This window comes from Notolepis coatsorum, assembly GCF_963971535.1.
Source record: "Notolepis coatsorum genome assembly, chromosome: 1".
Taxonomy (NCBI): Eukaryota; Metazoa; Chordata; class Actinopteri; order Aulopiformes; family Paralepididae; genus Notolepis; species Notolepis coatsorum.
Window position 1 is genome coordinate 294,179,271 of NC_140165.1, and position 10,772 is coordinate 294,190,042.

At 41.6% G+C, this 10,772-nt stretch overlaps 1 protein-coding gene across 1 annotated transcript; it reads right to left on the minus strand.

Moving 5' to 3' along the window:
- Positions 1-2,455: 2,455 nt before the first annotated feature.
- LOC311239842 (transcription regulator protein BACH1-like) lies at positions 2,456-10,249 on the minus strand. Its single transcript, XM_084328290.1, has 5 exons — positions 10,155-10,249; positions 7,615-7,872; positions 5,526-6,644; positions 5,228-5,434; positions 2,456-4,507 (listed from the first exon to the last, which is right to left on the minus strand). Exons 2-5 carry the CDS (start codon positions 7,852-7,854, stop codon positions 4,136-4,138), a joined length of 1,938 nt encoding a protein of 645 aa, XP_084184416.1. The 5' UTR covers positions 7,855-7,872; positions 10,155-10,249; the 3' UTR covers positions 2,456-4,135.
- Positions 10,250-10,772: the final 523 nt, after the last annotated feature.

Sequence of the window (10,772 nt, forward strand, 5' to 3'; positions counted from 1 at the left end):
AACTGCTCATGTCCTCCCCTTGCACAAGGATGGAGATACGAGCAATCCAAATAATTATAGACCAATATCCAAATTGTCTTGTTTAGCAAGGATTCTATAATCACTCAAGGAATTTCTCACCACAAACTCTGTTCTGAGCATCAATCCGGGTCCAGCTCTACATGCACAGCACTGTTTCTGCTATCACTTTGGTTGTGAATGACATTGGGTGCCATGTCTGGACCTCCAAGGCATTTGACACTGTTGATCATTAATTTTACATATTTGAAGTACTTTTAATTCAAGTGCTTATGCTCTGTGTGGCAGCAGTCAGTGGACTTGGGAACTCTTACCATAACTAAGGTGTGTTCTTTTTACAATGTATATTAATAATATGATTTCATTTTTAGCTAACTGCCATGCACATTTATAGACGGATCATGGATGATACAATATTGTATTGTATTGCCGGCTGTTCGGCTACCTGTGGAGAACAGCTGCACTTAATGATCTTAAAATGGTATTGAATGCACATAAACCTAAGTTTTATGTTGTTCTCTAGACCTAGAGGTAGGGATGGGTACCGAATTCGGTACTTTTGAGGCACCGAACCGAAACACGTCGGTACTACCGAGTATCGAATCAAGTGAGAAACCGAAAAAAAATATATATATATATATTTTTTTTATTATTATTTTTTCTTTTCTTTTTTTTACCTTTTTTTTTTCATGTCAACGTTCACATGCACAATATATGCTTACCTAGGATTTGACTTGATTCAACAACAAAGCAGTCGGAGCAATGACAAGCCGAAAACTGTCGAAATTGTAGTTATTTGAAGTTTGGATTTTTTTTTACGACTGAGGTAGGTAAATTAAATTTCTTGAGACTAAAGTACCGAAAAAAGGTACCGTTGGGTACCGGTATCGATTCACAGGTACCGGTATCGGTTCAAATGTGAAAGGTACCCATCCCTACCTAGAGGTAATAGTACCACAATCTTTCCCACTGTACAAGGATCCAATATTAAGAGTTACAGAATATATATAAATATATACCTTAGTATTGGATAGATGACAGATTCACATTTAAATATCATAAACCATCTTGTCAACAAATCACGACAGAAATTGTCAACAAATTTGCTCTCCAAACAGCTTTCCTTTTTTTATTTTATTTATGGCAATCTAACTTTTCAATGCTGTGTATGAAAAGGATTGCTGAAGCTGTTTTTCCTCTGTTATGGATTATGGTGATGTGATTTATAGGCATAGCTCTGCCTCTCTACTCTTAAGCACTTGGGTGCTGTTTATCATTTGGCTCTTTATTACCCAGTGACGTTTATAGCACTCATCATTGCATCCAGCATGGAAATGTTGGGTGGTCTTCTCTGTCAGAGACGTGATGGGCATATGTATTTATTTATCTACGAGACTTATTGGGAAGCTGCCATCTTATATCACATCTAGATCGGTCCTCTGGGCCATATCAAACTGGGTCTAATGACCCAGTCACTGCAGGTCCCTGGAGTTTGCACTGAGCTTGGAAGACCTGCTTTTGGTCTTTATGCTCCGACCACCTGGACATCTTTACAAAGCACCCTAAAAAGATGAATACTGTGGTCACCCTTGGTCAACTTACATCCATGATCACAAACCGTTCAGCTTCTGTTTGTACCCGTTTTAATTGATTCGTTTTTTGTATCTTTTATTTTGGACATCTGAGAAGATCGGAGGAGGGGGGATGTTGAGAGGGGTGGAGGAGATGATTGTGGATGGGCGGAGGCCGAGAGGGAGGCCGAAGCAGACGTGGAGGGGATGTGTGGAAAATGATATGAGGGATCTGGAGATACATGAAGACATGGCACAAAACTGTGCCCAGTGGCGTGGAGTCATCGCCCCATCCAACCTCACTGTAGTGGGGGGAAAAAGGACATAAAACGAAGATGATGATGAACTGCACTTATATACTTGTTTTAATTGATTGTTCTCTTATTACTTTTTTATTTTTAAACTGTTACTCAACATCATTGTAAACGAGCCCCAAATGATTTTTGGAGTTTAAATAAAGGCAATATATTGTTTGTAGTCTAGGCTTTATCCATGGATGGCATCAGAGACTAGCCTTGGCACTCTTTATTTCTAGGTTAGGTAGAGACTTCAATCTACACTGAATTGTCCCCAAATGACAAGAGTAGAAGTGAATTCCATTTAGGACGGATTCGTCCTTAAAGTCAGAGATCTACTCAAAATACTATATAACACCTAATAGGTTACATGTGGAATTTGTATCTAGTCTCGTCATGAGATTTTACAATGAGATCAGTTTGAACATGTTGCCAGTGAGTATTCTAGTCAGTCGCTGGATGATAACTGTGGGTGGAGGACACTCCCCCCTACTGTCCAGACTATCACTGTAAAACGTTCGCTCCCATTATGAAATAATGCAAATAGACCACCAGAGCTTGAATGAAACGGTATACAAACATGTTATTTATTTAAATCTGTGAGCCATATACGCATTCAATAAAATCAATGCAGGCACTGACCTTCAATTGCCTGATACAATCAATAAAGGCTGCAGGTTAAAGCCCCTATGTGTAGAATTTCTAACAACATATCAGTCCGATTAGTTGTGATACCTTGGTATAGGCTAACTACTGTAAACAATTTAGACCATTGCCAAGACAATCGGTAGCATACAGTAATTTTCAAAGACCACATTTCCCATAACCGTTGCTTCCTGTTGCAAAGGGGATGTTGCTATTTGTTCCTAACCTCCTAGACCCTCCTCCCACCCCATCCCGGCAGCCCTTGCTAACCGTGAACTTTTAATTTAGTTAGTGCAGCTAGTTTGATTTGGAAAGGGTTCCTTTGTGCTGTAAAGCAGTTAGAGGCTACTAAAGATCTCACTGTGTGTTTGTGGTACAGTAATCCTGTCTACAGTAGGTGTGGACACTGAATTGAACCCTTGCACTGTAGAACCATACAACTCCATTATGACATTTTCAATCAATGCATTTCAATCCAAATCACTTGGCGTGTGAATGTTATATATCACAGGAAGGTGCTCTTCTTCTACTTCTGGCATCTTCAACTATGGATGAACACAAATAGTGTCACTTGTTTATGTTGTACAGTATGGAAGATGTGACGTTTGAAAACATTGTTCCTTCGAAAACTTAAAATGGAGCTCAATGGTTCTCAATATGATATACAGGCGTGGAAATCCTACACGTAGGGGCTTTAATGTGCAACAGCGCTTAAGACGAGAAGACTTAAGACAAGATTGCCTCCCAAGTTAGGTCGTTCACAAATGATAAAACCCTACTGCATAAGGCACATATTGCATCAAATAATACTTTTCCTTATACTCTACCATAATGCTTTCAGACACATTCTAGGCCAACCGTTTGTAAAAATAACACAAGAGATGGTAACACTTTTCTGTCAGCACTTGAAATAATGTTATCGAAAGGTTAATTGTTAGTTCATAACATTTAAAGATGTGCATAGTCATCAAAGGAAACAGCGTTAGGAGTGTAAAGATGGACTCATAAACTGAGCTAAATATGGGTATGAGAAACAAGCCCGGCTTGTGATCGTAATATTTCTTTTGGTAAATGACAATTATATCAACCACTAGATACATAGTTGGGGCGATGGGCTTTCCTGAGAAAATAATTTGGTTAAAGAAACTTGCTATTAGGGGGAAAAGTGCTGTTGATGTGCTAATGGGAACGTGCTAGTAGCTTGGACTGACTGTTAAAAACAAAGTTGAACACTGCATTCAGCATGGCTCTAGAGTGAAATGCATAATGACAATGACATTTCTCTATGACAGGTTAGATACTAACATCAGGCAGTAATACATACAGTATTAAACCCTTTCAATACCACACTACAGAAGGTTAACCTTTCACTACCAGTCTGTAGTGTGGTAGTGAACGGGTTAACCTTATGTAGTGTGGTTGTGAAAGGGTTAACCCTTTGTTTGTGTGACAGCGAAAGGGTTAACCTTCTGTATTGTCGCAGTGAAAGGGTTAACCCGTTGGTAGTGAAAGGGTTCATAAACAGGGTGTAGGAAAGCAGATATACTCTGACAGAGGAATACAGTAGGTACATAAAAAAAATAAGATATCGAACAGCGAACTCAACTAGACACTGCTGTTCATGTGCAGACAGGCGTTGAGGCTGGAGGCAGGGTCACGGCTCTGTGGGGAGGCTCCCCGGTCGCCCTGCGCGTCCAGCTGCTCCGCGGTCGGCCCGCTTAGGTCACAACACTCGGAGGGGCAGCTGACGGCCTCCGTGTCTTTGCCCGGGAGCCGCGGAGAGGACACAGGGGTGAGGAGGGCCGATAGGGGGAAGTCTGCGGAGGAGGAGAGCTTAGCGAGGAGCTGTAGCTGGTCCTGCTCGGGGCCCAGTTCCACGCCGACGCTCTTGCACAGCCCGGACAGACTCTGCCTGGTCTCCTCCATGTTCTGCTCCAGCTGACTGCGCTCATGTATCAGCCTCTCCTTCTCACCTCTCTGTTGAGCACAAGCATGATGGTACAGTTGGCCTCACACTCACTTTTACTGACAGGCAGGCAATTGGAGGCTTTTGTGACAATTATTAGCCCATATCTTGCATTTGTACACAGTGTTACAAACCTGAACATTATTTGGATAATTAAACTGTTGATTGATACAGCAATATATTGCGAGGTCTTCCATGATATTATATCAATACGGTGACGTCAAGTATCTATATTGTTGAGGTGTTATGAGGTGAACATAATGAAAGCATTATCTTATTAGATAAAACAGATGATGCATATATATATTTTTATTGCAGACGGTAACAAAGTTGACTATTGGGGACATAATTCATAGTTAATAATTATCAAGTTGTGCAATTTGCTGGCCAGTTTGTCATGCACACTGAGCACAATACATTTTCATGTCAATTTCATGTAAAAAATACATAATTGTCTTTAAATATGAATGTGCACAACATGCCAGTGTTCAGTCTGGGATAGTTACAGTATGCACATCCAACAGACTCGGGTGCAGGCATGTTTTTCAAGACTGATAAAAAAAGATATATTATATGAAAATATAATTCACCTGAAAACTTTAAACTGACTTACCTATATAGTTCTTTGTCTAATGGGTTCATTAAATCAACTTAAATACTCTGGATGCAGGACAACCAGGATGAATAACAAGTGTATAACCATACACTGAAGGGATTCAAAGAAAACATACCAATGTATTGATTTCGCATTCTAATATGTGGATGCCGTCCAACTTCCTCTTTCGGCAGCGCTGGGCGGCTACGCGGTTTTTGCTGCGTCGACGGACATCGTGCACAAATTCCAGCTGATCCTGGGTCAGCTGCTGGCGTCTCAGAAGTTGCTGGAAGGCGCTCCGGCTCAGCGCCGAGATCTGCTCCACCGGGAAGGGCAACTGCACCTGAAGAATACAGGAGTTGTGGAATTGTGTTCAGTCGACGCCTTCAACTTACCATCACTAAAAGTGTCACGTACGTGAACACAAGAATGACCTCTTCTGCTCTCTTCTTGTTGGCCTCCGCATCTCCGTCTGTGTCCAGGTCCGAGTCATCCTCTCCCGAGTTGAGTGAGGACATGTAGGGACTCTCCTCCGACTGGATCAGGCCGTCTGCCCCAGGCGGCTGCTCCCCCTCTGCCCCAAGCTCCCGTAGGAAGGGGCAGTCTGCCGTGCTGGAGCTCAGGTCCAGTTGTTTAAGCCAATGAAAGTCCGTAGCCTTCGCCAGACTGCTCTGGTCCACGGGATCCAGGGGGATTGGCTGAGTTTGAGACGGGCATAGGTCAGGCCAAAATCCCTTCGCCAGATGTTCCGCCACCTCCCTCTCCACACTGCTCCGCTCGCCAAATCCCTCCTCGAGATCAACAGTCATGCTCTCATCGGGGCCGCCGTCACTCTGCTCCAATAACCCACTGCCGTGTTCCCCCCCGGATGCCTCGAGGGGACACGAACCGTGGTTGCAGTTGGTTTCGGCGGCGAGCGACTCGACGGTTTGGTCTCTGAGGTCTCTGAGGTCTCTGAGGTCTGGCAGGTCAACGCCGCTGAGGGAGGCCAGCTCACAGGGCAGGGCGCAGTCGACCAAACCCAGCTCGCTTTGATCACACACGCGGCCTAGCTCCAGGATGGCTGTTTCGCAGAACTGCGTGGAACAGTCTGTTCTGTTGGCTTCCGGGCATGGTATAGCCAAGATGGGGCACACTCCACCGGCTGTTAACCCCAGAGATAAGGGGGTCATTTGAGGGCCACAGTTCTCTAGGCTGAAGTGCTCCTGCTCTATGCCGACGATCTGGCCCTTTATGTTCTCGGGACATTGTGAAGAGAAGTCTATTTGCACTGAAGCCACTGAGCTGTGGGACTCTTGCGATTTAGACGAGTTACCGTGAACAATGGGGTTTGAATCGACGCCAGGAGTCCTATTCTGACAACACCTTCTTCGCCTGACTCCCTTACAGCTCTCTGAAAACTTTGGGATGAGGAAATCGAAGCACGCCGTCTCCAAGTTGTGAAATCCTAACAGCCCGGCACTTGTGTGAACGGCTTGGATGTTTTCTCTGGTGAAGATCAGCTTTGATGTGTAAGCAAACTGGAGCAATGGTTCAAACCCTTCCACTGTCACCTGCGAATGAAGAGAAGATGTTGGAAGTATGACAATAGTGTATTCTTGACTGTTCAAAAGATTTTCAAAACTGCATGGCTCTTAGACAATCTTGTATTTGTACTTTTTTATATTATATTGTATTTGTATTTATATTGTATCTATAGTGTATATAGATACTGGACTGTATAGGAATGTGAAGCTCTGTATCCCCCCCCCCCATGCTGCGTTGACACCCAAATCTCTCCAAGGGGATTAATAAAGGATCATCTTCTTAATAACGCCAATGCATAATAAACAAATCCCACAATAAAGTATAACATAAAGATGATCAACTACCATACGTAAACACTAAGGCGGGAAATTGTCCCCAAGAATACCAGTTTAACTATGAATAGGCTCCAATGAGGCAGATTTGAATGCAATCAGAATATTAATGATACAATTTACATCTCATTACCACATCAAATGAGGAGTAAAATGCTTACAATTAACAAGTTCATTGTGTGTTATATTTGCTACTATGATTAATACCAATATGAAATAATCATTAGGCATTTGGCTGTGCTGTGTAACATCTATTTATTGGCATGCATTGCAGGCACATTTTTCCAATGTCACAAAACCGGAAAGAACCAGTAATGCGTTTTTCAGTTCACCTCATTTCAATTATATATATATATATATAATTGAAATGAGGTGAACTGATATATATATATATCTTTTTTTCTCGTTTTTTCTTTACACTCGGCTAGCTTTTTGACAGTTGAATTCACTCAGCCCTCATAAACACAATCTATATACAATGCACAGATTTTGCATTATTATACATTGGGATTAATTTATATCCCTGATCCCTAAAAGTTCAGAGCCAAGTCAACTGCAACATACATCCAAAAAAGAACAATAATAATAACGCATGTTACTATGACACTATACTAATATAACTGCTACTACTAGGCTATACTATACGGTTACACGGGATATTGACCTCGTGAGGTAGATGCACTGTGGAGTTCTGTTTGGGGACATTGGTGAATCGGCTGTGGAAGTAGTCACCGCAGGAGGCCAGCACGGAGCAGTGGGCACGGAAGCTCCTGTCCTCCACCACCACGGTCACGTCGCACAGCACGTCCCGCTGCCGCTGCTCGTCCAGACACTGCAGCACGTGGGCACTGTGCCCCGCGGACTGGAAGGTGAACGCCGACATGCGAGGCACTTGGAGTGACATGGCTCTCACATGCTTAGCCTGTACAACGGAGGGAGAAAGTTGGAGTGGCATAGCAGCGTCGTGGCTAATATAGCACGAGTGAAGTTTCCACATGTTCAATATGAAGAGTGTACGTGGTGGGAGTGATGTGTAAATCCATTGTTAACGATAGGAGAGGTTGTGTACTTTTAGCTCAGGTATCGCATAAATTACATTCAAAATGTCAAGTGGCACTACATAGTTTTTGGGACAGACCATTTGAAACTCAAAACAGTGTCTGACATATCTTTAATACTGAATTCATTCAAACTGGCTTCCTGGAACACTATTTAATTTCATTTGTATTTGTTCCGTTCATGGTAATGTACAGTTCCATAAAGGTACAATAGTATAGTTTCATAATAAAAACCTCTCAATTTGCACATTCCATGAGCGAAAAGGAGCTGGGAGAAGAAAATCTTATTTTGCCTGCTTACTCAAAACAATAAATAAACAATACAAATAGTTGGTCTGTCAATTATACATACAAGCAATACTTACAATAATGTGAGGGGGGGGGGTATAGGGAATATAGCTGTTACCCCTCAACTTCATAAAGTCTAAATGTTCTTTCTTTATACATGTTCTTGAACTGAAATATATTAAATCATTCTGTAGCAAATTCCACAGTTTTACTTGACATACTGAAATACACATAATGCTTTAACCTCTTAACCTGTGCCCCCAAAAGTGGCCATTTTAGTTTTCGTTTTTTAGGACTGCATACTTTTTTTGCAAACCAAAACAACATACTTTATACTTATAGCACATGCATGAGACTGGTCTCTTTTGAAAGATGACATTCTGAAGTCTCTGATTCCAGAAAGAAAATTCACTTTTAGTGCTAATGAAATAGAGTAACATAGGTCTGAACTTGAGTTGTAGAACTTGTTACTCAAGTTTTTCTGTAGTAGTTAGTAGTCCAGGTAGTATTTCCCCAGAATGTCTGGAGGCTTAATCTCCCGAGATCCATAGCCTGAACTCCTGAAGCCTTATGTAGTACATGTCCAAATTTCATAAAGATCCATTCAGAAATGAGTGATTAGGAGTGATTTTGGTAAACTGTGTACAAAAGAAAAACTCAGTTTTCTCATATACTTCAATTCATTCGGCTGTTTTTCTCTTCCTGTTTTCGCTCGTTAGTTTTTCACCTAGATCCCCGATTCATACATCCCCAGGTGGGGTATCATTAGAAAGCCACACTCATTGGCTACAACCCTCCACAATCATTGTCGAGATCGCCAAATGATTGACGGAACTAGAGCCCCAAGAGTCGGGAGTGGTATTTTGCACAATACTGTGTACTTTGCACAAGCCTCAAATTGTGAGGCCATAACATTTTTGTGTGAGCCCTTACATCCAAATTAGGTTTGTTTCCAAGCTTGCACAAACATTGTATGACCCCTTAATAAAGTCAGAGCCCCATTCATGGAGCAATCACACATTTTACATTGCAGTAGCAAATGGGGGACCCTGATGTAAACAAGACGAAAGTCTTTCTCTGGTCTGCATCCCCTTAACAATTGTGTGTATTGAGCTGTACTGTATTGTACCCATTCTGCAATCTGTTAATAAAGTTTTCAATCAATAACATCACCGATTCTCTATTGTGATTTGCGACATGCGTTGCTCATGGGACGACTGGTTGCACTATGTTTTAATGACGCCAATGATGCGCAATTATTAAAATGGGTGACATTCCCCTTTAATGACAGCGCATGCAAGGAAGAACGCCGAACCAGTCTGTAGTGATACTGTCCAAATCGTGATGTACACAATCACATGTTTCCTATAGTATAAGGTTTGAAGAGTATAACAACGGACATCTCTGCAACAAACCTCAATAAGATGCAGTGCGACACGTAGCCTACGCGATTGTATGACATTATTGCATGACTTTGTTTCGGGAACTCAAGCTATAATACTAGGTTGAATTTGAGGAACCCTCTTTGAAATGCTGAGTCATGGTTAGCTGGCTGGCCATACTTTCCGATTCTTGTTTTTACACGATCAGGGCTACTGAAGAAACAGAACATGACTATAGCGCCAGCGTAAGATCATAATTTGATATCTCAATACATGACGCTATAATACAATGTGGAGACAATGTTCAACGCTTAGGCCTATTATTAATTAATAGTCCAATAACAACGTTACATGCATATACTTGACGTTACTAGCCAGGCTATGGTATGAACGTGTGGAAAAACAATTGACATTGAAATACAAACTTGGCCAAATAGTAAACACGAACTTTTACACCAACAAATGGTCTCACTAACCTGTCATGTCCCCTTCTTGACATTCGTGCCACTGATTTGTTTTTTGTTATCGACGCTCTGGGTAAAGACCATTCAGATGTCATGTGACATTTAGGAGCAGGAACTACTGTGTATTACCACGCATGCTCACTTTTATTTATCTAAAGTGTGCAGCACAGTAGTGGTGATAATGCACATTGCAATGTAATACACATTTCAACATTTTCAACCCACCTTTACCGTACGTTGGTCAAATGTATATACTCTCTTTTTTAACTCTTTTTGTATCACAAACAATACTGTATTTGTAAATCTGGTATGTCATAAATGTATAGATGTAGGAGTATTGTCTATCTGTATGTGTACAGTCTCCTCCCCATCATATGTATATAATCTGTTAGGATTTATGGGTAACAGTACTGTATATTTGCATATGGTTTATGTCACAAATGTAACAGTGCTATATACCTGTATGTCCCTATGCCATAAATGTCATGTATGTTGTGTATGTCATGTTATTATAAATTGAAAATGGGGGACCTTGATGTAAACAAGACAAACGTCTTTCTCTGGTCTGCATTCCCTTAACAATTGTGTATTGAGCCGTACTGTATTGTACCCATTCTGCAATCTGTTAAA